Source organism: Pipistrellus hanaki (assembly GCF_964339955.1).
Source record: "Pipistrellus hanaki genome assembly, chromosome: 15".
Lineage (NCBI taxonomy): Eukaryota > Metazoa > Chordata > Mammalia > Chiroptera > Vespertilionidae > Pipistrellus > Pipistrellus hanaki.
In genome coordinates this window covers 46,568,612-46,596,524 of record NC_140517.1, presented here as the reverse complement: position 1 = coordinate 46,596,524, position 27,913 = coordinate 46,568,612, and the positions used below count along the sequence as shown (strand labels likewise).

At 49.4% G+C, this 27,913-nt stretch overlaps 2 protein-coding genes and 1 long non-coding RNA gene across 4 annotated transcripts in view; 2 read left to right on the top strand and 1 right to left on the bottom strand.

The window, feature by feature from the left end:
- The first annotated feature begins 1,871 nt into the window (after positions 1 to 1,871).
- Positions 1,872 to 9,253, top strand: LOC311633528. The gene is made up of 3 exons (XR_014796975.1): positions 1,872 to 2,108; positions 6,132 to 6,171; positions 8,625 to 9,253. It is a non-coding gene; the product is annotated as an uncharacterized lncRNA (long non-coding RNA).
- ZNF473 (zinc finger protein 473) lies at positions 4,107 to 17,592 on the bottom strand. The gene is made up of 5 exons (XM_084905875.1): positions 17,217 to 17,592; positions 13,406 to 13,609; positions 12,280 to 12,406; positions 9,807 to 9,890; positions 4,107 to 8,586 (listed from the first exon to the last, which is right to left on the bottom strand). Exons 3-5 carry the CDS (start codon positions 12,377 to 12,379, stop codon positions 6,188 to 6,190), a joined length of 2,583 nt encoding a protein of 860 aa, XP_084762001.1. The 5' UTR covers positions 12,380 to 12,406; positions 13,406 to 13,609; positions 17,217 to 17,592; the 3' UTR covers positions 4,107 to 6,187.
- Positions 17,593 to 17,832: 240 nt separating this feature from the next.
- Positions 17,833 to 27,913, top strand: part of VRK3 (VRK serine/threonine kinase 3) — a 29,978-nt gene continuing 19,897 nt past the window's right edge. Inside the window, exons 1-4 of one of the 2 annotated variants that reach the window (XM_084906097.1) lie at positions 17,833 to 17,959; positions 19,344 to 19,406; positions 21,660 to 21,799; positions 25,372 to 25,509. In XM_084906097.1, the coding sequence (XP_084762223.1) occupies positions 21,661 to 21,799; positions 25,372 to 25,509 (277 nt within the window). In that variant the 5' untranslated portion in view covers positions 17,833 to 17,959; positions 19,344 to 19,406; position 21,660. The remainder of the gene's footprint in view (positions 17,960 to 19,343; positions 19,407 to 21,659; positions 21,800 to 25,371; positions 25,510 to 27,913) is intronic. The other variant, XM_084906098.1, reaches the window with a different exon arrangement.

The window sequence follows — 27,913 nt, the reverse complement described above, 5'->3', positions numbered from 1 at the left end:
ACTTTCCTGTCCTCAGTAGCAGGCTAGGCCCTCCTTGTCCCCATCCCCACCCCTGCCTTTCCTCCCTGGTGCTCTGAGCTACAATTTCCTGCTCCAGATTGAAATGAGATACTTGATGTGACTGTTCATTTCTTGCCAAGAAGGCATGGGGAGTTAATTAAAGGGGAAACTCCTAAATTCTGAGGGGAAATAAATTGAAGCACCAAGAACTTTCCAGGTCCCGTGTGTTTGCTATTCTGAGCCTGTTGCAGGCGGGACGGGAGGGCCTGTGAGGACAGAGGGTGGTCGGACTAGTGCCTGGTCAGTGCTCAGTGCATCGTGGGCTTTGACATGGTCACTCCTCGGCTGGGTCACCTCTCTGCTCCTCTGACCTTGTCCCTCAGGGGAACCCTGTCCCACCAGGATCTGTGGTCACAGGGACTCCCATCCCCCAGGCCTTGTCACGTGTCCTAATGCAGCGCATCTCCAGGACCCTGGACAGGTCAGCCTGGGTCAAGCCAAGAACCTGTCCCCAGCGCACATCCTCTGAGTGTTGTTTCTTTGTTTTTGTAGATATTATGCCTGTTACTGTTTTCATGTGTGAGTTATGGTCTCATTATCGGGGTGTCCCCATCTGATAGCAACAGGGTGCATGTTACCCATCAGTGTCCCGCAGGCCCAGGTCCCTGCACACAGGACTCTGTGGTTGGAGAGATGGATGTTCAGGCTCCTTCTGCTCTTGCCTCCTTCTATGGCCTGAACGTTCCAACCCTCTGACCAGCTTGGTCTTCTGGGGACCAGCCTCCACCCCAATCTCCAGGTCCCTCAGCTAAGAGCCATCTCATCAGCATCCCAAAGACACTTGTCACTCAGGAGGTGCCCATGGTTTTAGGAGCCTGCGAACTGTGGGGGGAAGGATGGTGGCCTACCATCTGACCCCCGACCCAGGGCGCGGCTGACAGATCTGATGGTCACAGAGCCTTGGGGGTGGTCCCCTGACACAGAGGCTGCTGCCCTGGCCGCGCCTCTCAGGGACTAGAGCCCCGCCCTCGCCAGAGTCCTGGGCGCTGGTCCTGGGCCGCTGGGTCGCATGTGTGTCTTTCACCACTATATCCCCAGCACCTAGGGCATTGCCTGGGACACAGTAAGTTCTCAAGAAATATCAATTGATTGATGTACTTCCCCTCCCCACCTACCCGGTTTTCCTCCCTCCCTTGTGCTCCAACAGACTCATTCCATTAAGTTTTATGAGCACAGCACGCTCTTTTGTAGCGCATCCATACTACTTGAAGGTGCCTGCAATGAAGGATGCTCTTGCCTAGAGCCACTGCTCAGATAGTTGCTATGGAGACCACTCTTCATTTCCACAGTTGACGGTTGCCCTGGAGACGGACGCTAGCGCTCGTTAGTTTTCAGGATGTAGTCTGTCTAGAGGAAACGAACTGTGCAGCCTTCTCCTTCTCCATCCCGCCTCCTGAAGCCAGAAGAAGCCTTTGACATCCATGTACCCCAAGCGAGAGTCGCCCCGGACTGCAGGACTCCAGGGCTCCTTTCAGCCTTTGCCCGGAGAAGCCTGAATCCCAGGGAGATCTGGGAAGTGTAGTTCATGAGGCGCAGAGGCGTGCCCAGCACGGGAGCTGCGCACGCAGCGTGGCAATGGGGACATGCCTACAGGAAGCGAACCAGAGGTCCAAGTCTCAATTGCCAGGAACTTGAGGACCCCGTGTTTGGCCAGAAGAGCGTTTTCGGGTTCCTAGGCCACCTAACGAGACAGAGGCGCGAGAAGCTGGCGCCAGCCAATGGGGCACCCCCTTAAGGCTGGCTAGCTCGCAGCCAGAGGCCAGGCGGGGGCAAGATGAGAGGCGGGGTAGAGGAGGGTGGGGGCGGGGCTATGTGCAGGGCTAGCGCGGGGATTGGCTGGTGGGAGCAGGAGGCTTGAGCCAATGAGGCCGTTGTGAGCGGAACGCGCTGATGTTCCTGCTGAGAATGCTGGTTGGTACCCAGGATCCTTCTCAAGGCTTGGAGAGGATTGGGGGGCTTCGTCTAGGTTGGTCACTGCTCTTCTCTTGCTCTTGGTTTGGGGACTCACTGGCTGAATTGAATGGTGTGGAGCCAGCTTAGTTTCTCAGGTTTGTGTTTTTCTTTTTTTAAAAAAATATATTTTATTGATTTTTTTTACAGATAGGAAGAGAGAGGGATAAAGTCAGAAACATCAATGAGAGAGAATCATTGATCAGCTGCCTCCTGCACACTCCCTACTGGGGATGTGCCCGCAACCAAGGTACATGCCCTTGACCGGAATCGAACCCGGGAGCTTTCAGTCCGTAGGCCGACGCTCTATGCACTGAACCAAACCGGTTTTGGCTGTTTGCGTTTTCTAAGCTCACTTTCTAAGGAAGTAAATGTCTAGTATAAATCTGTTATTATTATTTTATTAATAATGGATTTTCAATCACTTCTTGCTAGGTGTCGAGCTAAGGTCGAGGTCAAGCACTAGGGTTCCAAGTTTTGTAAGTACTAACCTTACAAAATAAATAAAATGTATAGTAATGTGTTGTGTGCTTATGAGCCAAGGATAGTGTTGAAAAAAAAAATACGGCGTTAGTTTTAGTGCTGATAACTACTAAAAAGTATTCATTATACTTTTTGCATCTTGGGTGCCAGGCACAGCTCTAAATCACCCTGAACAACAGGTCAACAGGGGCAAGTTTCCTTAACCCTTCGGCCAGAGTGTGTCCATCTTTATCTGTTTTATGCAGTGAGCTCTCAGGTGTGGTTTCTTAAAAGAGTATCTTCTCAACATTAGGTTTACCAGAAGCATCAACAGACTTGAAAAGGAAGTGGCCTTCTTAGTGTGTGAGTTGATATTTAATATAGTGTCATCTTCCAAAATATGGGTGTCACCCACACTTTAGAAAACACTAATGCAAGAACAAGTTGTGAGTAGAAAACTTGAAAACCATTATTCTAGGGCAGTGTTTCCCAAACTTCTCTCATGATGAGAATCACCTGGTGGAGTTGTTAAAACACAGATTTCTGAATCCCAACTAAGAAGTGCTAAACTAGGTACCTGGTGAGCTGTAACTGGTTTGGCTCAGAGGATAGAGTGTTGGCCTGCAGACCAGAGTCCCAGGTTTGATTTCAGTCAAAAGCATGTAACTCGGTTGCAGGCTCTCTCCTTTCCTGCTGTGGTAACCAAGGGACTCTAACCTGGTCTCTCGAGTGTATAGGACAGAGCCAGCCAGCCACCCACCTTGTCCACACAGTGGACATGTAATGTGAGCAAAATAAACCTCTGCTCTGTTCAACTACTGAGATTTGACACTTTTAACTGTTTTGCCACCGCATAATCTAATTCAGCTAAGTCTCTTGGCTTAGCAGTGCTAGGCTTAGTTAACTCCGTGTTCCCCAAGCCTCATGCAACTCAATTTTTAATGTACACGTGTACCACATATTTTCCCTTTCATTCAGTTTACTCCCCCATCCTCCCCTTAAACCAATTTATTTTTAAAGAGGAATTGCACCTGGCTGGCATGGCTCAGTAGTTGAGTGTTGACCTATGAACCAGGTCAGTTCGATTCCCAGTCAGGACACGGGGGCTCAATCCCGTGTCGGGTGTGCAGGAGGCAGCCAAAAAATGCTCTCACCATTGATGTTTCTATCTTAGTCTCCCCATCTCTTCCTCTCTGAAATTAATAAGAAAGGTATCTTAAAAAAATAAAGAGGACTTTCTGTCACTACCATGAGCAAGAAGGTAGTATATTGTCAGTAAAGGAGAAAAAGTGGCAAGAATTTAATACCAAGAGCCAAAAGGTATTAAATTCTAGTAAAAATTATTGCCTGAGCCTGAGGCCTGCTGTGTCTTTGTAGAGACAATACCATGCTTTCTCCTTGATTACTGAGGATTGCACTAGAATGGAAGTGTTTGTTAACGTTTCTGAGACTGGCTGAACTTGTGTGGTTCCCTCCCAGTCTTTGGGAAAACAGACTTAACTGCCCTCTTAAGGGATGGTTCTCACCGCGGCAAGCCCTGCCCCACTGGGACATGGAAACTGGTAACACTGTATGCCCAGTATCTAGCCAGGCGTGTGGCACCAGGCTGAGAGAAGGAACCGACACTTTCAGACTCAAAACTTTAATCAGAGAATCAACATACACACAAGGAGGGCATTTCTACCCTGGCTCATAGCAACACAGGTCATTGGTTATGAAAACTGCCCCCCCCCCCAAGCTGCTGACTTTCCACAGGGTTTTTGACCTGTGAGTTTAGTATTAAAACTCTTCATTGAATACACTTCAACTCATTTTGAGTTCCCACCTCTCCCCCATCCCGCAACACTTTGTAGACCCCACTGGCCTGTCACCCAAACTAGACAGTTTCAGGGGCAGGGACCATGCACAGGGAGTGGGACATTTTGGCCATTAGAAAACCAGTATGCTCCCTACTTCACAGTTAGCCTAATGATTAACCATTAAGTTCCCAATTTCAAGAACAAAACCAACCAGCAGAACTCAAAGTGCAAGGCTTAAAAAGTCCAAGAGCCATAGGAAACATACTCTTACACTTTTTTAGCACCAAGAATATGAAAGATATTAAGTGTCCAATGTCTAGGATTGTTTGTGCTTCAGCAGACATGTCACTTGTTCACTTAGTGGGTAGGGCACAAAGGCCCAGAGAGGAGCTGCCATCTAGAGGAGCAGGTTGTGTGGTTCCGTGAGGTGAGTCTCAGCTGTAGCACAGGCCTGGCCAAGGTGAGCTGTCGACTTGATGGCTCCAACAGGAAAGCTCTTTTCCTTACTGGGCTCTAACAATCCTCAGCGGCCCTAGAACTCGCTGTGACACGAGGGAATGTGGCATTTTAAGACGTCACTTGTCAACAAACCACTCCTCTGTGAAAATGGGACCAATTTCCCTTGGATTCCAGAAGCTTCGAGGCAAGGGCAGGGCTTACCATACTGACATTCCCTGTCCTGGCTCCTGGGAAAGTGCCTGGTGAGTAGCCAACTTGGACAAATGGTGCACGTAGAAGATTCCAGCAGTCCATCACAATTTCCACCACCAAGCACATCCTCCGTGTAGTGTGCACTGTGACAATATCCAGTGCAGCTTTCCTAACTGGATCCAGCTGTTCCAGGATCACTAACTCCAATTAACAAAAAAAAATGGGTTCCTTATATAACCAGTAACTTTAAACATGGGAAGATTATGGGAAAAGGTGGCATGTGGTCCTGGCTGAGTGGCTCAATTGGTTGGAGTGTGGTCCCGTACACCAAAAGGTTGTGGGTTCAATTCCCAGTCAGGGCACCTACCTAGGTTGTAGATTTGATCCCTGGTCAGGGCACGTGCAGGAGGCAGCCAATGAATGCCTCCTCTCTCCCCGTCCCTATAAAAATCAATAGGAACATGTCCTTGGGTGAGGATTAGAAAAAATAATTTGGCATGTATATGTGGAAAGGGTCCTTTTGAATGAGAGGTTACGAGTAGAAAGTTAAAAGTTTTAGCCATTTGATGTTAATTTAAGTGCTCTTCTTGACTTTCTGTGGGCTAGTTAAGAAAATACTGGGACAGAAAAAAGCTGGAGGGAAGGAAAAGGTTAGATTTTTTTCTTTTAAAGTTGAATGTGCTAGGATTGGAGAACCAAATTAAGCCAGGGGCATTTTGGAGAAAATCTTTAAAATTAAAGCCACGCATATTAGTAAGAGCATTAACTGCAGTAAATATAAAGAGCTTCTCATTCTCCTAGAGTACGTTTATGTTGTATATAAAGTATATGTATAGCTCATGCTTGGCGAGTACTTAGTATGTGCTGGCCACTTAGTGCTAAGTGCTTTACATCAGTTTATCCTCACATCTCTCTGAGGTAGGTAACTATTATTTTACTTATTTTACAGATGAGGATACTGAGGCCCTGAGAAGTTCCATGACTCTCTCTAAGTCACTTAGGTAGCAAATGGCAGAGGTGAAATTTAACTGGGGAGACTGGCTAGAGTCTACCTCTGAATTTGGATACTGCACAGCTTCTTTTGTATTTTCACTGTTTTAATTAAACTTGTGTGCAAATTTGCTAATCAATCTTTATTAATATAGAGATCTATATATATTTCAGGGGCAGGGGAAGGATGGACTTACAATGTGAATGTTTCAATTTTAGGTCTCAGATGGCAGGTCCTGCTGTCACCTGGCGACCACAGGTAGTATTGCTACTTGTTACTTTTGAGTGTGAACTTGCTGGTGTCGACGGAGACCTAAGTAGCAGCCAAAAGCTTTCTGACAGTGTTGACACTGATATTGCTTTTCCTGGGTGTGAATTAGCTGGTGCTGACTGAGATGGGAACTGAGGCTAAAGGTTTTCCCGCACACATCACAGATGTAAGGCTTCTCCCCAGTGTGAATTCTCTCGTGCTGCCTCAGATTTGCTTTCTGGGAAAAGGCTTTCCCACATTCAGCACACAGATAGGGCTTCTCTCCAGTGTGAACTCTCTGGTGAATAGAAAGGCACGAGTTCTGGCTGAAGGCTTTCCCACACACCTGACAAACATAAGGCTTTTCTCTGGTGTGAACTCTCTGGTGTCGAACAAGTACAGCTTTCAGGCTAAACGTTTTCCCACAGTCACCACATTTATATGGATTCTCACCCGTGTGAACTCTCTGATGCTTGGAAAGGCGCCAGTTGTGTTTAAATGTTTTTCCACATTCATTACATTCATAAGATCTCTTTCTGGCATGACTTTTCTGGTGCTGAATAAGGTACTTACTCTGCACAAAGACTCTGTCACACTGATTACATTTAAAGGGTTTCTCTGCAGTGTGAGTTAACTGATGTTCTGAGAGATGGACACTTTGGCTGAAAGTCTTTCCGCATTCATTACACTTAAAGGGGTGCTCGCTCTTGTGGATGAACTGATGTTTGGTAAGGGAGGTGATTCGGCTGAAGGCCTTCCCACAGTCCTCACATTTATATGGCCTCACTCCAGAGTGTATGATCTCGTGGCGAATGAGCTGTGCACTTTGGACAAAGGCTTTTCCACACTGTTTACACTCAAATGGCTTCTCCCTGGTATGAAGCCTCTCATGCTGAGTCAGGTATTTGCTGCAGCTGAATGTTTTCTCGCACGTGTTACACTTGAAGTGCTTCTCGCCACCCCTTGGATGATCTTTCTGTTCTAGGTTCTGATTCAAGATCTCGCCGCTCCCATCAAGTCCTTGTTTTTCTTGGGTGTGAATGCTCAGGTGGCAAGTTAGAGTCGAGCTGCAAATGAAGCGCTCACCACACTCCTGACATTCATAGCGGGTGTCCATAGCATGCATTTTTTGGTGCTGGACAAGCCGTTCATTATGGCTGAAGGTCTCATTGCATTCAGCACATCTGTAGGGCTTTTCTACGGCATGAACAGACTGGTGTCGAATCAGGTGGGAAGGCCGGCTGAAACTTTTGACACATTTGTTACATTTGTGGGGCCTGTAGCCCGTGTGAATTCTCTGATGTTCATTCAGATGAGTGTTTCGGTAGAAGGCTTTCTCACATTGACTACATTTGTAAGGCTTCTCTCCACTGTGAACCCTCTGGTGGCTCTTTAGGGTCAAGCTATGGCTGAAGCACTTCCCACACTCGTCACACTTATAAGGTTTTTCTCCCGAGTGAGTAGACTGGTGTTTAATGAGGGATGAGCTATGCTTGAAGGTCTTCCCACATTCCTGACACTTAGAGGTAGTTTTTGAAGCATGAATTTTCTGATGTTGGAGGAGGTATTTGTTGAAGTTGAAGGTGGCCTTGCATTTGACACATTCATAGTGTTTCCGAGTGTGGGTCTTCTGATGCTGAATAAGATGAAAGGTTCGGCTGAAACTCTTGCCACACTCATTACACTTGTAGGATTTATGAATTCTGTGGGTTTTCTGCTGTTTAACAATCTGTGAGACAAGACCTGATGAATGGTCACTGTCTTGACTCTTACGTGTCTTCTCTCTGGTGTGAATTTTTTGATGCCTCAGAAGGTGTGAGTTGTTACTAAACGTTTTCCCACACTTGTTACACACATAGGATTTGTAACCTGTGTGAGTCCTTGGATAGGCAGAAAGGCAAGAAATCTGGTTGAAACTATTCTCATACTCTTGATTCCCAGTTGGTTCCTCCGCCATATGAGTATTAATCCAATGCTGGATAAGATGGCAACTCCGGCTGAAGCTCTCCCCACATTCACTACATTTATATGGTATCACCCCGTCCTGGGCAACATCCAGCTGACTCTGGTCTAAGTGGGAGCCAATGTCATTCTTACATTCCTGAGACTTAGCTGGTGTCACGTTCTTCTCGGAAAGGTCATGGGTCAGGGAATCCTCTCCTGTGAAAAGGAAGGACTCAGGACCAAGGCCACTCTTGAGTTCATGACTTTTGCACTCTGTGGAACTTTCCTTGTTGGTGACAATTTCAGAGCTTATAAGACCTTCTGTATCTTCTAGAAAACTATCTAACCAGCTCTCGCCTGTGAAGGCTTCTTCGAAGTTAGAGTTCCAGAGGCCATCCTTGGAAAACGACTCCAGTATCTCCTGAGAGAGTTCATCCGAGAATTCCTGTGGCAAAGGGGAAATCTTGGCCTCAGCTGTGTCTGAAAGAGAGAAAGTGTAAATGTCTCCTGTTTCCTAGGGTGAAAAGGCAGGAGCTGCAGGGTGAGGATACAGACAAGAGAGAACAGGGGATGAATCCTGAGTCAAGCCTGTCCATCAAGGGATGAAGGAGAAGAGGCTAGAATAGTGATTATCCAGCTGTAACCCTCATCACAGGAAAAGGAAACCCACGTCTAAGACAGTTAAGATGGGAGCTGGGCTGCAGGACCTCCACAGGAAGGAGAGGGTCTCTCAGCAGATACTCTTCACCATCACCCTCATCAGCAGAGGCTTACTTCCTAGAGAAGTGCACTGATCAAGGGACAAGATCTAAATGGTAACAACGCCATACGACTGTTCCCATGGAGGCTATATTTACACGTTAATAAAGGTGTGGCTCCACGTGCTTGGAAACAGCTTTGTGTTGTGGTGGCAGAAAGAGAAATCCAGAGAGCAGGAACCTGGGCCTGGGCTAGTCACCTCTGTGAAAACACTCACGAGCTCCTGACGTGAGGCAAGAATGGAGCTGCACGCTGACTAGCTGTGCAGACACTTCTCCATGGTTTCTGGTTCAGGGCGAACCACGAGAAAAGCCTCTCATCCCAGGCAAGGCCCCTGCCTCTTCTTTCTCCCACTGGGGATGTCTTGACCAGCATCACACTGGGGCATCTTCACTGCTTAACCCTCTTCTTTCTCCCACTGGGGATGTCTTGACCAGCATCACACTGGGGCATCTTCACTGCTTAACCTGATCCTCCTGGGAGAATTGTGGCCTGGGTAGGAGAGGGCAGAAATGCCCAGGCTTGAGTTGTGGCCATCTACCGTTCCTTGTGGGCCAGGAAAGAGGGCTGGGCCTGTACAAAGAGGTCGAAACAGGACACCAGGGTGTCCACTGTACTTAAGGGGCATGAGGCAGGAAAATGGAGACCAACTTGGAGAACAGAAGACCTCCCCCTGTTGAGACCGGAAGGACCAAGGAGGGAACAGAGAAAAGGCACCAGGGCAGCCACGAGCTGAATGTTGAGGTAAAGAGACAAGGAGGGCATGCAGTGTCCTGATCCTGGTTGGGACAGGCAGACAGAAGCCAGCACGTGGAAATAGAAGCCCAGAAGCCGGGGGTCCGATGTTTGGGTAGACATACTCCATCTGAGGACAGAGAGCCATGCCACAGGACCCCACCATCCTCGCACCAGGTGCCAGTGGCCCCTCCCCACCCACTCACCAGGGCCTGTCACTTCTGGACTTCCTTGCTCCGGGATCTCCAGCTCTTCCCCACCATCTGGACAGGAGGTCGGATTTGGAGGGTCTGCAAGGAGAGAGAACAGCACTGCCATCAACCAAGATGTGGAGGGCCATCCAGCCACTCAGCGGCAAGCTTCTTTCTCCTGACGATTCCACACTTTATCTAGCACACAGCCCTGGGGGCCAGATGCTGCACTGAGCGACTCTGAGATGCCTGCCCTGCAGGGTTCCTGGTCCAGTGGAAGAGAAGGACTCACACAGTCACAATCCAGGGTGGTCAGAGCTATGAAAGCTAGGGCTGCAGACAAAGGACTTGGAACAGCTCAAGGGATGAGTAGAACTTGCCAGTTGGACGGGTCCATACTTAACCATTTTTAATTCACTGTTCACCTGTGGCGTACACATTGCCCCAGGCCTCTGGGGGGTAAGCCCTGTGATAGAGGATGTTCAGGTGCTAGAGCCCCAGCAGCCCTGCATACTGCCCTCCCCAAACCTCTGCAAGGAAGGGAGCAGTTATAATCCAGGTATGTGTGCTACAGTGGAGGAAAGGCCCTGGTGGCTGTAAAGGTGAAGAAAGGGGCCATGAGCCAAGCAATGCAGGAGCTGCTAGAAGCTGAAAAGGGGCAAGGAAACAGATTCTCCCCTGGAGCCAGCCCTGCCAACACCTGGATTTTAGCCCACTCAGACCTATTGTGAGCTTCTGATCTGCAGACCTGTAAGAATAAATGTATTGTTTTAAGCCACCTCATTTGTGGTATTTGAGAAGCAGCCATAGGAAACTAATACCCTCTTCATATACACACACAGATGTGCAGGGGCAACAAAGGACAGACATTTCTAAGCTGCTTCTATGGCACTCCTTGAGTACAGTTTGGAGGAAAGCTGTTCCAATGTGGTAAAACTATATCAAATACAGTTCTAGTATATAGTCTTTTCTTTGTCTTTTGGAATAAATTATTCTTGTTTTCAGAAAAGAAAGAACTGAGAAACTAGAGAAAGGGAAATGAGTTGATCCGGATGACATGGAGCTGGGGTGCCCTGGCCCTGGAGCTGCACAGGTCCCAACCGGACTCTCAGCCGTGCCATTTGCTCACTGTGCCCGCCGGTGGTCAGAGCCCAGGGAAAAGGGCTAACAGAGCAGGCTGCTGCTCTTGGAACGGCCTGCTCACAAGGGTGCCCTTGGCGGAGCCTGGGAACCTGGATTTGGGGAGGGTCCAGCATTTCTAACCAGTCAGCGGGGCTCCCTGTGCACAAACTGTACTGCTGAACACCGGCTTTCCTGCTGAGCGTCTGGGCTGCTGGTACATTCCAAGCAGAGTGTGTCTACATAACAAGCCCTGAATAAAAACCCTGGGTGTGGAGTCTCTAGTTAGTGTGTCCCTGGTCGACTTTCACAGGTGCTATTACACCTTGTTGCTGGGGGAATTAAGCATGTTCTGGTCATCCCCACGAAGACAGGGCTCTGAAAGCTGGCACAAGTCTCCCCTGGATTCACACCACGCACCTCTCCGCTTTGCTAACTGTACTGTGTGTCCTTTCACTGTGATGGATCATGGGATAAACACAGATAGGCCGAGTCCTCACGTCCTCTTAGTAAACCACCAAAGCGGAGGTGATCCTAGGAACCTTAAGAGAGCTGCAAAAATGACTTCCCCTCTTTGAACCTGTTTAAGGTGCTCAACAAAATATGGACAAACTTCTCATGGGGTGACTGGTGGGTAGAAGGAGAAAGTTCTAAGAGCTCACCCAGCACATAACCTGGCTTCTGACAGCATTTCCCACCATTCATTTAATTCAGGAATTGTTTATTGAGTCCCCGTGGCAGGTATTGTTTGTTACAAATGTTGGGGTACACCAGTGAACAGCAAGGTGCCCTTAGGAAGCTCCCATCTGGCAGGGGACAGAGCATAAGAGGAGCAGTCAGAAAATGAAGGCGCAGTGACTAGCTGAGCAGGAGAGAGGCAGTCCTAATGGAGTCACAGTTTCAGTCTTAGGGAAGCCCCAAGTCAAGGAAGGGACAGGAGTCTGCCAGGCAGAGGGGAGAGCGGCTGTGAAGACCCTACAGAGTCAGCACAAGGAACCACTCTCTAAGGACAAAGAGGAAATGCTGCTGCAGCGGTAGGCAGGGGTTGGATGAGGGCTTGTCAATCTTGTCACTACTGACATTTGGGGCCAGGTAACCCTTGGTTGTGGGGTTGTCCTTGCATCCTAGGATATCTGACAGCTTCTCTGGGCTCTTCCCACTAGATGCAAGAAGCACCCCCAATGGCCCTAAGTGACAATCAAAAAGGTGGCCAGGCATTGCCAATGTCCCCTAGGGGGCAGAATCAGCCAGCTGAGCACTGCTGAGCTACATCACGCTGGTTCTGAGGTGTTCAAGAGCTGGGAGTTCATCCTGTGGGTGACGGGGAGCCCATGGGTGATCACCAAGCAGGGGCAGGATGCATACTCACTCAGCAAGAAGAGATCCTGGTAGTTGTCCAATGCCGTGTCCCAGAACAGGTCCCCCTGGTCCAGCCCCAGCTGCTCCCAGCCCTCCAAAGTGAAGTCCATGGCCACGTCCTTGAGGGTTACAAGTTACTGAAACACAACACTCTGTCAGTGACTTTGGGGCTGGGGTCAGGGGCTCACTCAATGCATCCCCCCAATGTGCCAGGTCTTTGGCGAGAATCGTCTTGTGAGACCCTTTAGGCCGAAGAGACTAGGCATCCCCATATTTTGTAGGGTCTTTGAGAAGGGACGCAGACAGGACTTAAACTCAATCAGGTCTGCCTAATCCTAAAACCCATTTATTTCTGACTTTTGCAATTTTTTTTGTTAAATATTTTAAGTTTTATTATGGAAACTTTCAAACTTGAGATGCTGTTGGGAAGCTCCTGCACAGTCCCTAGGCCACAGCGACCAAAGGGCAGTGACAGTCTGGCAGGGCTGACACATGGGCAGGGACAACTACATCCAGGTGGGTTTGTTACTCAGTGGAAGTAGCAGCCAGTGCTACAGGCGACCAGAGCTCTGGGAAGGTGGGGGAATTGAACTTCGTCTTAAAGGTGGTGTGACTTACCAGCCAGAGATGGGAGGCAAGGTAAGAGAATTTAATGCAACGTGCTTACAGTAATCAGTCATTAGTAATTCATTATCAATATGACATGCTTGCTCTAGGGCCCAAGGTTTGGTTCAAGTCACTTGTTTGACGTAAGTCACTCCCACAGGCTGGGTGACCTTAAGTGGTTCCCCTTCCTTCCCGGGGCTGAGGGTGTATGAGATGTGGACAGATCGTGAGTTGGAAACCAGACTGGGAGCTGGAAGCTTAGCGTAACATTTTACTACAGGTCCAAGAAGGGAGTGTCCCATGTGTGAGTAAAGGGAAGAGAAGAGACCGTGGATGGGTCAGGACCCAGACCATGCAGGAATAAGCTGAGAAACCTGGATTTAGCCCGCTAGCAATAAGGATTCCTGGAAGGGTACCAAGCTGGAAAGAACATGAGCGCTTTACTTCAAGATCGCTTGGGGCCACCCTAGGACAGTGAGCCTGGAACAAAGACGGGATGATCTGCTGGGATGGCAGGACTCTCGACTCACCTCAGTAATAGCCAACTAGGCCCAGCAGTCCAAGTCCTGGTTTAAGCTCCCCCTTCTTCCCCTCCATGTTCCCAGCTGGCAAGGCCGCAGGAAGAATAAGGAAACTGGGAGACAGTCTTCCTTCCTTGTAGGATTGAGTTCCTGGCCATGCTGGATGAGCCCCCAAAATGTCCAGAAGTAAGATGAGTCAGAACATGAGTCTCCCTGCAGGAATCACAACAATTGTTATTTATTGAAACTACCCCATCCCCAAGCTTCACTATGCTTCAAAATCTACAAAGCAACTTCACAGCCATTCTTCACACTAATCACAATCAATGAATACACGTTTCGGACCTGCAGGACACTGCTGTGTCCTAGCACAGCACAGGATGTCTGTTCACAGAGCACACGTGTCTCTAACTGAATCCTTGGGGCAATGCTTCTGAGATTTCGGGTTATCTGTCATCTCTAGGATTTGAGTCCAATTGTGTTGGTCTCCAAACTGTTGCTATTTCTATAGCAGCAAGAGTTCTTCAACTTCTTTTTTTAACTATGACCCACAAAAACAAAGATGTGTGTGTGTGTGTGTGTATGTGTATGTGTGTGTGTGTGTGTGTGTGTGTGTGTGTGTATTTTACACTGAGTGGCCAGATTATTTTTATTTTATTTTATTTTTATTTTTTTTAAAATTCAAATCTGTGGAGAATTTCTTTTTTTTCTTTTTTCTTTTTAAAATATATATTTTATTGATTTTTTTGTACAGAGGAAGGGAGAGAGATAGAGTTAGAAACATCGATGAGAGTCATCGATCAGCTGCCTCCTGCACACCCCTTACTGGGCATGTGCCTGCAACCAAGGTACATGCCCTTGACCAGGACCCTTCAGTCCCCAAGTCGACGCTCTATCCACTGAGCCAAACCGGTTTCGGCAGTAGCCAGATTATTATGATCTCTGAATGCATAATAATCTGGCCACTCAGTGCATATCTTAAATAATAAAGGCTAATATGCAAATTGTCTCCTTGACCAGGAGTTTGACCAGAAGGCTGGCCGGCCAACCACCCATGTCCCCTCTCCCTGGCCAGGCTGGCCAGACCCTACCCATGCACGAATTCATGCACTGGGCTTCATACACACACACACACACACACACACACACACTAGAGGCTGGTGCACAAAATTCATGCATGGGGCGGGGGCAATCTGAGACCCCTTGAGGGATGTCGGGCTGCCCGTTTAGGCCCAATCCCACAATCCAGGACTGCTGGCTCCCAACGGCTCACCTGCCTGCCTGCCTGATTGCCCCTAACTGCTTCTTCCTGCCAGCCTGATCACCCCCTAACAACTCCCCTGCAGGCCTGGTACCCCAACTGACCTCCCCTGCACGCCTGGTCATTCCCAACTGCCCTCCCCTACAGGCCTTGTCCCTCCCAACTGCCTTCTCCTGCAGGCCTTGTCCCCTGCAACTGCCCTCTCCTGCAGACCTGGTTCTCCCCCAACTGCCCACCCCTACTGGCCTGATTGCCCACAACTGCCCTCCCCTGCCAGCCATTTTGTGTGTTGGACTGATAGTCAATTTGCATATTACCTTTTTATTACATAGGAGAGATACACACACACACACACACACACACACACACACACACTGAATGACCAGATTATTATGCAATCAGAGACCCTAATAATCTGGCCACTCAGTGAATATACTAGAGGCTCAATGCACAAAATTTGTGCAAGAGTAGATCGTCCCGCAGCTGCCGGAACCACCTTCCCTATGGAACCCAGGACCCAGGTTTCCCTCGCGGCCCCAGCTTCATCCAGAAGGTGCCCAGAAGGACATCTGATCTAATTAGCATATTATGCTTTTATTATTATAGACATATATAAAACGACTGCTCATTCACACATAACAAAAATTTCATGGGATAATACTTTATCTTACATAGTTGCTTTTTACTTCATTAAAAAATATTATGCCAGCTGAAGCCGGTTTGGCTCAGTGGATAGAGCGTCGGCCTGTGGACTGAAAGGTCCTGGGTTCGATTCCGGTCAAGGGCATGTACCTTGGTTGCGGGCACATCCCCACTAGGGGGTATGCAAGAGGCAGCTGATCCATGATTCTCTGTCATCGATGTTTCTAACTCTCTGTCCCTCTCTCTTCCTCTCTGAAAAAAATCAATGAAATTTAATAAAGTATAAAAAGTAGGCACGAACAGCTCACTGTCTATATCTTTAAATGAATAAATAAATAAATAAATCTACGTTTCTATGAAAATCGAAGCTTTTGTTTTTTTGCGGCCCACGTACACTTACACCTTGTTTATTAGGCCCGCGTTAGCCTTCGAGTTTGACAAGCTTGCCCTAGAGTCTCCCTTCTCGCCTCTTCTTATTATATATAATAATAGATAGAATGGAGACCATGGCCAGATCATTTACCCTCTCTGCTCCTCAATTCCCACGGATACAAAATGAGACGAATACAACAGACCCACAGTCCCTTCTCTGGAACTCTGAAACCCAAAAAGCTCTAAACACCAGAACTTCATTCAGGAATTGGCGGCAAAACTTAACCCAAACGGCCACAGGCTATGTCCAGCCTTTCTTCCTTTCAGTGACTCTTCGCGCCTTTCCTGGCAGAAAGAGTTTCTTTCCACGAACTGCCCTAGATCTGATGAAATACGCCCCCTATTCCCTTTGTAAAGCCTGATTTCGGAGAAGACGCTCAGGTTATCCGCTGAGACCCAGGAGGTGCACTCCTCCCCGGCGCCGATGCGGAGGTGACGGGAGAAGACGCGAGGCCAGCGCGGCGCGGGGCAGACAGCGCTCACACCAATGTCCAACCCCTTCACCCCCACCCGGAAAAACGCCTTCATTCCCCTCACGACTAAGGTGACCAGACGTCCCAATTTTTAACAATTTGTCCCGCGGCGTTTTAAAACAGTCCCGATTTTGGGGGAAAAGAATCTTTCCAAAAATCGGGACTTTTGTTTTTTAAAGCATTTTTCTTTTTTTTCTTCCTCTTTCATTTTTTTTTATTAAGGTATTATATGTGTACATATCTTACCAATCCCCCCCCACTCCCATACATGCCCTCCCTCCCCAGAGTTTTGCGATCATTGGTTATGCTTATATGCATGCATACAAGTCCTTCGGTGGATCTCTATCTCCCCCAGATCTCCCTCCCCTCCCCGCTGTTATCTGACAGCCTGCTTGTTGCTTTATTGTCTCTGAAAAATCGGGACTTATTTATTTTTATTTATTTTTAATATATTTTATTGATTTTTTTTACAGAGAGGAAGGGAGAGAGATAGAGTCAGAAACGTCGATGAGAGAGAAACATCGACCAGCCGCCTCCTGCACACCCCGCACCGGGGATGTGCCCGCAACCAAGGTACATGCCCTTGGCCGGAATCGAACCTGGGACCCATCAGTCCGCAGACCGACGCTCTATCACTGAGCCAAACCGGTTTTGGCATTTTTTTAAAACGCCGCGGGACAAATTGTTCCAAATCGGAATGTCCCGCCAAAAGCGGGACGTCTGCTCACCTTATTCAAGATCCCGCCCGCTTCTGCCAACGACACCCCCTCCTGCTTCAGTTTCCTCTCCCCAAATAAAATGAAATGGCACCGCTTCCCACGGGGCTGCCGCCCGCCGAGGGCTGGAAACCACTTGAACCCGAGCCGGGCCCCTAAGCCGCCACCGAGCCCCGCCGCCCGAGGCGACGCGCCGTTCGCCGTAGACGCCGCAGGGGCAGCCCGTTCCCCTCAGGAAAGACCGACCCGCCCCGGCCCCCCGAGTCCTCAGCGACCCCGGCCCCGCACCTCCTCACCTCGAGAGGGTGGTCCGCCGAGCTAACAGACGCGACTGACTCCGGCCCGGGCGGAGCCGGAGACCCGAATCCTCTCACACCGGCCTCCTCAGAGCCACTTCCGGTGCCGCGCGAACCTCGGAATTTTCTCCACGCGGGACCCGCCGCGCCAGCGCCGCGACCGGGCTTCCCAGAGGGCTTTGCTCGCCGGCCCGTCTCCGCCCGCCGAGAGGTTCCCGCGCTTCGCGAGTACAGACAGACCCGAAATCAGGCGGTGACTGGATTGAACAGTCCAGTTTTTATTCCGTCGAAGAACAATCTAACCCGCCTTCTGCTTTCTAGAAGGAGGGGAGGGCGGGGCTTTTGATTTTTTTCCAAGGAGACAACCCCACGGTTGCCATAGAAACACGCTGAGGAAAACTGGCTTCTTGAGGAGACGCGCGCCGAGGCGGGAGAAATGTGAGGTCTGCTGATTGGCGGAAGCGCGCCTTGTAGTGTGGCGCATGCGCAGTAGAGCTAGGCAGCGTTCCAAAGAGGCTGAAGTAGGGGGTGGGCCGTCAGCGAATAATTCCACCCCCAGCTTCGAGTCAAAGGGCACGCTTTGCCGCGAAGGCCTATGGGAAATGTAGTTCGGGGGGAAGACACGGGCCGAGGGCTGGCGCGGGGCAAGCGGCGCCTGCGCGGGCGCAGGTCTGCCTCAGGGCGGAGAATGCGCGCGCAGCGCCTTCTTCCCCGGCGGAAGTTTTCGCGGGGCCACTGAGCAGGTGAGTCCGTGTCCCCCCAAGTGAGTCAGGTATTTGGTCTCCACTCGGCTCACCAAGTCCAGAAGTGAGAGGAAGGCGAGGTTTACTTAGCAGGGAGGAAAGTCTCCCGGTGCCCTGTGCCCGGTTCGGTCGTGGTGCCTATGACGTCATCAAGACGCTTTGTGGGACGGGGGGGGGGGGGGGGGCGGGAAGGCCGGGGAGCGGGTTTCGGGGTGAGAGAAGTTTTCGGGGCGGGGATATTTGGTCACTACCACCGTCGGCTCTTCTTGGTGGGCGTGGCTACCACTGAGATGGGTGGAGCTAATGGAGTTTGACAGGCGCCTCCCCCTTCCTCCCAGCCCCGCACTACGTCACCCCTGGTTTCTGCTTAGGGCGGGGCCGAGGCCGGTCAAGGTCCAGAAACAACTGTCTCTCCTCCGCTAAGGTGGAGTCTAGCCTTTGGCTCTTGCTGTGCCACCTCTCAGAACCATTCGGGATTACACACAACATTTAACCCAGAGCAGAGGTTGAGTAAATATTGGCTGAATACATAAAATAAAGGAATGAATGATAAAGACTAGCCTGAGGGTTGGAGCCTTGGGTTTTATTTTTATCTTTATTTTTAATATATTTTATTGACTTTTTACGGAGAGGAAGAGAGATAGGGATAGAGAGTTAGAAACATTGATGAGAGAGAATCATCGATCAGCTGCCTCCTGCACACTCTACTGTTTATGTGTCCGTAACCAAGGCGCATGCCCTTGACCGGAATCAAAGCTGGGATCTTTCAGTCCACAGGCCGACGCTCTATCCACTGAGCCAAACCGGTTTTGGCATGTAGCCTTGGGTTTTAATCGTCCTGAACTAGCCATGTGACCTTGGACAGGTTAACATCAACACTCTGAGACGCCTTTCTTCCGTCCATATTTATTGAGCGTTTACCAAGTATTAAATTAGGGGTGGGGAGCCTTTATTCTGCTAAGGGCCATTGGAATATTTATAACATCATTCGTGGGCCATACAAAATTATCAAGTTAAAAAAATTAGTCTGTTCTCTTTAGTCAAACAGTTCATTAACTCACCCCGAATCCCTTGAAAGGGCCAGACCTTATTTATACAGCTCGCTGGCCGGATGTTCCCCACCTGGATCATTAAGTAATTGCTCATTTGTTTATCTTGTCCTAACCCACCCCGGAAGGTGAGCTTTGTCGGGTGCAGAGCTGTGTTTCCTTTGCTGCTGTATCCCCTGAGATCGGCACACATTCGGAGTTCTGTGAATGATTATTCAGTGAATGAGTGAGATTAGCACATGCTGGCTGCATAGCCGGTGCTCAATACACATGAGCCGTTATCTTTCCCTTACACTGAAGTGAGCCTGAGTCCGCCTATCTTTATTCTCTTACAGAACACTGTCACGATGGAGATTCCAGCCCAGTGCTTCTGAGGGCCAGACCGTGATCTCATAAAGGTACCATCCCCTCGGCACATGTATCTTCAGCTCTGTTCCCACCAACATCCTGCAGCTGCTCTCTCTTTTGTGTAACTGCTGTCATATTTTAGTCCCAGGAGGACTGTTGTGGCCATGACAGGGTCTCTGGGTTACACACTCTGCCCATCCTGGAGGGTCCAGAACTGTGAGAAACAAGTTTCTGTTGTTTATAAGCCACCCAGTCTGTGATATCCTATCTAATAAAAGAGTAATATGCAAATTGACCATCACTCCAACACACAAGATGGCTGTCCCCATGTGGACACAAGATGGCCAGCAGGGGAGGGCATTTGGGAGGGACCAGGCCTGCAAGGGAGGGCAGTTGGGGGCTATCAAGCTTGCAGGGGAGAGCAGTTAGGGGTGAAGGAAAGTTGGGGGCAACTGGGCCTGCAGGGAATGGCAGTTGAGGGGAACCCAGGCCTGCAGGGGAGAGCAGTTGGGGGGGACCAGGCCTGCAAGGGAGGGCAGTTAGGGGCAAACAGGCTGGCAAGAGAGCATTCAGGCACCAATCAAGCTGGCAGTGGAGTGGTTAGGGGGTGATCAGGCTGGCAGGCAGAAGCGATTAGGGGCAATCAGGAAGTCAGGCAGGTGAGCATTTGGGAGCCAGCAGTCCTGGATTGTGAGAGGGATGGCCAACTGCCTGTTTAGGCCTGATCCTACAGGGGTCCCAGATTGGAGAGGTTGCAGGCTGGACTGAGGGACACCCCTTTCCCGTGCATGAATTTCGTGCACCAGGCCTCTAGCGTTATTATAGTAGCCCAGACAGACTGAGGCAGGACCCTAACCTAATATGACTGGGGTCCTTATGAGAAGATGAGAATAGGACACAGACAGAAGGGAGACCATGTGAGGACACAGTGAGAAGGCAGCCATCTGCCAGCCAAGGAGGGAGGCCTCTGAGGAAACCAAGCTGGTTGGTGCCCTGATCTCTGATGTCTAGCCTCCAAAACTGTGTAGAAAATAAATTCCTGTTGTTTAAGTCACCCTGTCTGTGGTATTTATTTATGGCAGCCTTGGCAAATGAATACACCCGTCATATCTTCATTGGTGGTAGGCTCTATGTGCGAGTTTGGTTTTGATTTTTAAAGTACTAGGAGATATTCCAGAGATACACAAGGCTTAGAGGAAAATGCAATCAGTACCTGCTGTCTCACTAAGTTAGGATAGGATAGGTTGTGCTGCGGTAACATATAAGCCCTGAGATCTTGGTGGCTCAATACAATAGTTTATTTGCTGATCAGGAGCTTCCAGACCTCCTTCATCTCGTAGCTGTATCCTTTGGAGTATGTGTCCTCCAGGGCCATCCCTGCAGGGGAGGGGAAGCCCAAAGAAGTACTAAGGCTCTTAGGGGTGTCGAACTCAATCAGAGAAGGGGCCAAAATCTAAAATCCAGCCTAAATCGCGGGCCGAATGGTTTACTGAAGAGTCATAAACTGACAATGTCATAAACTGACTGCGGAGTGCAGTGATGACAGCGCGGTGTGGGCCACATTGCAAGGCCTGGCGGGCTGGATTTGGCCCGCTGGCCTTGTGTTTGACACATGTGCAACTGCTTCAGCCAGAAAAATGACTTCCACTTAGACTCCATTGGCTAGAACTAGTCATGTGGCCCCAACCTGACTGCAAGGTATCCTGGGAAGTATAGGAGATCCGGTGGCTTTTTGGTGAGCATCAGCTGTCTCTCCCTCAGTGCTTCTGTGATTAGAGCAGTGCTCCTATGTAATTTTTTTTTAATTATGTTTTTATTGATTTTTTACAGATTGGAAGGGAGAGAGAGAGAGCTAGAAACGTCGATGAGAGAGAAACACCGACCAGCTGCCTCTTGCACACCCCGTACCGGGGATGTGCCCGCAACCAATGTACATGCCCCTGACCCCTGACCGGAATCGAACCCGGGACCTTTCAGTCCGCAGACTGACGCTCTACCACTGAGCCAAACTGGTTTCGGTTCCTATGTAATTTTATTGACTTCAAGACACTCTCCTGTCTCTGCTGAGATCTGCAGTTTCTGCTTTGTCCTGTTTCCTCTTTGCCCTGGGCCCTTAGAGACAGCTGGCTAGAGGCTAGACACAGTGGGCGGGAACTCATTTAAGGAGTGGCCACTTCCTGAGGATATATTCTGTGAGTAATTGCTTTTCTTTCTTTTGCAATCGCAACCCCATAAGGAACTTGGCAGTGGATTAAGTTTCTCTTTCACCTTCCCGTTCCCTCCCGCACTCTTGTGTTTTCTAGCATGAGCAACTTCTGTCCAGACTGTGGCAAAAGTCTCCAAGCAACGTTCAAATTCTGCCCTCACTGCGGAAAGGCTTTACCGACAGAGAACCCGGAGGGGTCCCAGACCTTTGCCAGACCGGTTTCGTCCATTTTCGTAGGTAAGGAAGGCTTCGAGCTTCTCTCTGGAGAGTGGGTGAGGGGCCTGTGTGCAGGCATGCGGGAGGGAGCGCTCTCTCTTCAGTCTGACCCTGCCTTGACCCTGGAGAAGCCCAGAGCCCCGGCTCTCTCTCTCTCTCTTCGCTCCATTTCTTGGCATCTTGGTCTCCTGGCTTTATAGTTGACAAGCCCCGCCTCTTTGGCTCCAGCCTGGACTCCTCCACTGGAACCCAGATTCGGGCCTATCAGACTGTCTGCTTGACCTCTCTTAGATGCTCTCGCACATCTGTGCATGCCCAGAACTGAGCTCCTGATGCGACTGCCCTCGATCCGCCCCGTCCATAGACTTCCCCATCGTGGTAAATGGCAACTCTGTCTGTCTGGTTTCTCAGAGCAAACCATGGAGTCCTCCTAAGTCCCCTCTCTCTCCCACCCACAATTTTAACCCTTTGGCAAATCTTGTCTGTTTAAAATCAGTGCCGGATCAGACCACTTCATTCCACCTCCTCTGCCACCACCCTGGCCCATCCCACCCTCACCTGTACTAATGTTGTTGAAAAAACTCTCCCCTGGTCCCCTTTCTCTCTCCTCTACGGTCTTCTATGTGGCAGCCTGACAGATCCTGTTAAAACAGAGTCAGACCCTGTCCTTCCTCTCCTCAGCACCTTCCCAGTTAGGCCTGACATGGTCAGGTCCCCATAGTCTCCCAGCTCCTCTCCACACCCTCTTGTTGTTGCTTATGCATCTCCAGCCACCTGGGCCTCTTCCCTCTCCCTGCACACCTCAGGCATGCCTGGGCCGCTGAGCCATTGCACTTGCTGTTCCCTCTGTTCTTTCCACACCTCAGGCATGCCTGGGCACTTGCTGTTCCCTCTGTTCTTTCCACTCTCCCCCTGACACGTCTAATTCAAATCACACCTCCTCGCTCTGGCCAGTTTGGCTCACTGGATAGAGCATCGGCTTGTGGACTGAAGGGTTCCGGGTTAGATTCTGGTCAAGGGCACATGACTCGGTTGTGGGCTCAATCCCCAGTGGGGGGTGTGAAGGAGGCAGCCGATCAATGATTCTAACTCATTATTGGTGTTTCTATTTCTCTCTCCCCCTTCCTTCCTCTCTGAAATAAAATATATATATTAAAAATAAGAAAACGAATTTTAAAAATTGGTTTAAAAAAAAATCACTCTGCCGAAACTGGTTTGGCTCAGTGGATAGAGTGTCAGCCTGCGTATTGAAAGGTCCTGGGTTTGATTCTGGTCTAGGGCATGTACCTTGGTTGTGGGCACATCCTCAGTAGGGGATGTGCAGGAGGCAGCTGATCGATGATTATCTCTCGTCGATGTTTCTAACTCTCTATCCCACATGTGTCAAACACAAGGCCCGCGGGCCAAATCCAGCCCGCCAGGCCTTGCAATGTGGCCCGCACCGCGCTGTCATCACTCCACTCCGCTGTCAGTTTATGACATTGTCAGTTTATGACTGTTCAGTAAACCATTCGGCCCGCGATTTAAGCTGGATTTTAGATTTTGGCCCCTTCTCTGATTGAGTTTGACACCCCTACTCTATCCCTCTCTCTTCCTCTCTGTAAAAAATCAATAAAATATATTAAAAATAAATAAAAATAAGAAACCACACCTTCTCTGTCCAGCTGGTGTGGCTCAGAGGCACATGCCTGGCCAAGGGCACATGCCCCGGGTTCGGGCTCCATCCCCAGAGTGGGGCCTGCAGGAGGCAGCCGGTTAGTGATTCTCTCTCATCATTGATGTTTCTATCTCCCTCTTTTTCCCTCTCTGAAATCAATGAAAATATATTTAAAAATCAAATAAAATCACACCTTCCCTATCCATAACACTCCCAAACCCCTTACCCTGCTTTATATTGCCTTTTGGTACTTTTAAGTATCAACCCAGTTGAGTACAGTATTTTACTTGTTTCTATTGCTTCTCATATTTACGCTCTATAAGGGGAGGAATTCGTTGTGGTTTGTAGGCTGTGTTGACTGTGGTTTGTCTGCACAGCGCTCGGGACCATTCCTGGCACAATCTTATTGATTGGCTGACTAAATAAATGGCACATGGGTCAGCTAGGGTCCTGGCCAGGGGAAAGTCCAGGCACAGATCCTGGTGAATTGAGATGTATTTACTTATCTGAAAGCAACCAAAGGGAGTTGGCAGACATGGCAGAAAGTTCAGCAGCATTCATTTTATCATTTGGGATTGTGTTTGGCGGTCAGTATCAGAAAATGCTACTTCAAGACTAGAAACAAATGAATGGATTTATTTTTCTTATTAAAATAAGTCTGGCCTGGCCAGTATGTCTCAATCCTTTATATATATATATATATATATATTTTTTTTTTTTTAATTATATTTTATTGATTTTTTACAGAGAGGAAGGGAGAGAGATAGAGAGCTAGAAACGTCAATGAGAGAGAAACATCGACCAGCTGCCTCTTGCACACCCCCTACTGGAGATGTGCCCGCAACCCAGGTACATGGCCTTGACCGGAATCAAACCTGGGACCTTTCAGTCCGCAGACCGACTCTCTACCGCCGAGCCAAACCGGTTTCGGCCTAAAATATATTTTATTGACTTTTTTACAGAGAGGAAGGGAGAGGGATAGAGAGTTAGAAACATCGATGAGAGAGAAACATCGATCAGCTGCCTCCTGCACACCTCTTACTGGGGATGTTCCCACAACCAAGGTACATGCCCTTGACCGGAATCGAACCTGGGATATTTCAGTCCCCAGGCCAACGCTCTATCCGCTGAGTCAAACGGGATTCGGCCTACTTTATTTTTTATATATATTTTTTCACTGATTTCAGAGAGGAAAGAGAGGGAGAGAGAGCTAGAAACATCGGTGATGAGAGAGAATCAGTGATTGGCTGCCTCCTGCATGTCCCCCACCCCCACTGGGTTCCTAGATTGACACTCAACCACTGAGCCATGCTGGCCGGGCAAGAATATCTCTTTTAAAACAATTGACTGCCCTGGCCAGTGTGGCTAAGTTGGTTGGAGCCTCATCCCGTACACCAAAAGGTCATAGGTTCAATTCCCGGTCGGGCCACATACTTACCTTGTGAGTTCGGTCCCCGGTTGGGGTATGTGCAAGACACAACCAATCGATGTTTCTCACATCGATGTTTCTCTCTCTTTTCCTCTTTCTAAAATTAATAAACACAGCCTCAGGTGAGGATTAAAAAACACACACAAGCTGAAACCGGTTTGGCTCAGTGGATAGAGCGTTAGCCTGCAGACTGAAGGTTCGATTCTGGTCAAGGGCATGTACATTGGTTGCGGGCACATCCCCGGTGGGGAGTGTGCAGGAGGCAGCTGGTCGATGGTTCTCTCTTATCGATGTTTCTAACTCTCTATCCCTCTCCCTTCCTCTCTGTAAAGTAACCAATAAAATATATTTGCACACACACACACACCCCTGCCAAAGAAGAAGCAAGACTTGGCTGTGAGGGTCAAAGGGCAGAGTGTGGTTGACTATGAACTTGAATTTATGGTTTTATGTTTCCTGGAAAGGGCCTCTGTAACTCCCGTTTGCATTCGGTCTTCCTCTCTCTAGGCTCCAGCAAAGAGAAGAACCCCAGTTATTCACCCGCTCCCAAGAAAGTGAAATGGTCCAGCTGCTGTAGCACGTCTTCGTCATCCTTCTTGTCCGACCACGAGAGTTCTGGGTCTGAAGATGCCTCGAAGGGCAAAGGTAAGAGTTAGGATCAGCTGAAACCGGTTTGGCTCAGTGGACAGAGCGTCGGCCTGCGGACTGAAGGGTCCCGGGTTCGATTCCGGACAAGGGCATGTACCTTGGTTGCGGGCACATCCCCAGTAGGGGGTGTGCAAGAGACAACTGATCGATGATTCTCTCTCATCGATGTTTCTAACTCTCTATCCCTCTCTCTTCCTCTCTGTAAAAAATCAATAAAATATATGTTTAAAAAAAAAAAAAAAAGAGTTAGGATCAGTCTGGCCTGGTTCTAGACGGTTTAAAGGCGGGTCATCTGACAGGGTTTGGGCGCTCAGGCGTCACTCACACCTGCCTGGACCCTTATCCCAGCCTCCAGGTTCCCCCTCCAATCCCATCTCTACACAGAGTTGACCCCCGTCCCTCCCTGATCACAGTCACCTTCTGTTCCCATTGCCCCACAGTCTCACCTCTTCAACCTGGCACCTGACACTCTGTGCGGCCTGGTTCCTGTCTAAGCTCTCACAACAACCTCTGTGCACAGAAAATTTACTTTCTGGCCCTAGCTGGTTTGGCTCAGTAGATAGAGCGTCGGCCTGCAGACTGAAGGATCCAGGGTTTGATTCCGGTCAAGGGCACATGTCCAGGTTGCAGGCTCAGTCCCCAGTGGGGGGCAGCCGATCAATGATTCTCTCTCATTGATGTTTCTATCTCTCTCTCTCCTCCCTTCCTCTCTGAAATCAATAAAATTTTTTTTTTTTTTTTTTTTTTTTTTAAAGGCCGAAACCAGTTTGGCTCAGTGGATAGTGCATCATCCTGCGGACTCAAGGGTCCCAGGTTCGATTCCAGTCAGGGGCATGTGCCTTGGTTGCGGGCACATTCCCAGTAGGCAACTGATCGATGTGTCTCTCTCTTTGATGTTTCTAGCTCTCTATCCCTCTCCCTTCCTCGAAAGAAAGAAAATTTGCTTTCTAGAGGTACTTTGAGGGGCCCTCAGCCTTTGGTCTTTGCCTGTCTGTTCCCTCAGCAGGGACCCTCCCCTCCCTGCCCTGCTGGCATGCCGCCACTTTTCCAGCACGCGGTCAGGTCTCTAGGAAGCCTTTTCTGAGCTCCACAGGCTGAGTCAGGGCCATCTTCTTTCCCTCAGAGCCTCTCTCTGCTCTTTGTGCACCCGCAGTGCCAGTGGCAGTCCCTGGAGCACAAGTGCCCTCTGGGCTTCTCCTGGCAGCCAGCGAGGAAAGGCGGCTTGCGGGCCACAAGCCGCTCTCCTCCCTCCCAGGTCCTGAGATCTGACGTTGCGGCCCTCCGTGTCTCCTCTTTGTCCCTCGTTATCCTGTAGGCCCCACCGCCGCGGGCCATTCTGTGCCTTGGGGAGGTGGGAGGTGGGAGGAAGGGGGACGTTCATATTTTTTCCCATGTCCATGTCCAGTTGATATCTTTTCCTCCTCACCACGCCTCCCCATTCTCCTACCAGTCCGGCAGCCGGTCAAGGGCAGGGCCACAGCCTAATAAGTTTCTTTCTTTCTTTCTTTCTTTCTTTCTTTCTTTCTTTCTTTCTTTCTTTCTTTTTAATATATTTTATTGATTTTTTATAGAGAGGAAGGGAGAAGGATAGACAGCTAGAAACATCGATGAGAGAGAAACATCGACCAGCTGCCTCTTGCACACCCCCCTACCGAGGATGTGCCCACAACCAATGTACATGCCCTTGATCGGAATCGAACCCGGGACCTTTCAGTCCGCAGGCCAACACTTTATATATTGTTGTTTTTCATTCGGCACAAATTTCTTTATACTTAGCACAAGGCCAACTCTTGTCTCGGGATGTTTTTTGGTTGAATGTCTAGAATGTCTTTCTTCCCCTGGCAAGTTCTATTCATTCAACAGGACCGAACGCCAATGTCCCCTCCTCCTGGAAGCCTTCCCTGACTTCTCCAGGCACAGCCAGTCTCCTTTCCATAGCTCTCAGTAAGCCTAGCCCTGACGGCTGTGTCCAGGTCAGACTCCCCCACCTAAGCAGAGGCTCTGGTGGGAGGGGCCCAGGTCTGACTCACGTCTGGATCCCCAGCTTTGTCACAAAGACCTGACCCGCCGAAACCGGTTTGGCTCAGTGGATAGAGCGTCGGCCTGCGGACTGAAGGGTCCCAGGTTCGATTCCGGTCAGGGGCACGTACCTTGGTTGCGGGCACATCCCGAGTGGGGGGTGTGCAAGAGGCAGCTGATCAATGTCTCTCTCATCGATGTTTCTGACTCTCTGTCCCTCTCTCTTCCTCTCTGTAAAAAGTCAATAAAATATATTTTTTTAAAAACACACACAAAAAAACAAAGACCTGACCCGTGAGAGGTTTCAGGAACCATTTTGTTGTTTTTCTTTTTTTTCTTTTTAAAAAAAAATATATTTTATTGATTTTTTACAGAGAGGAAG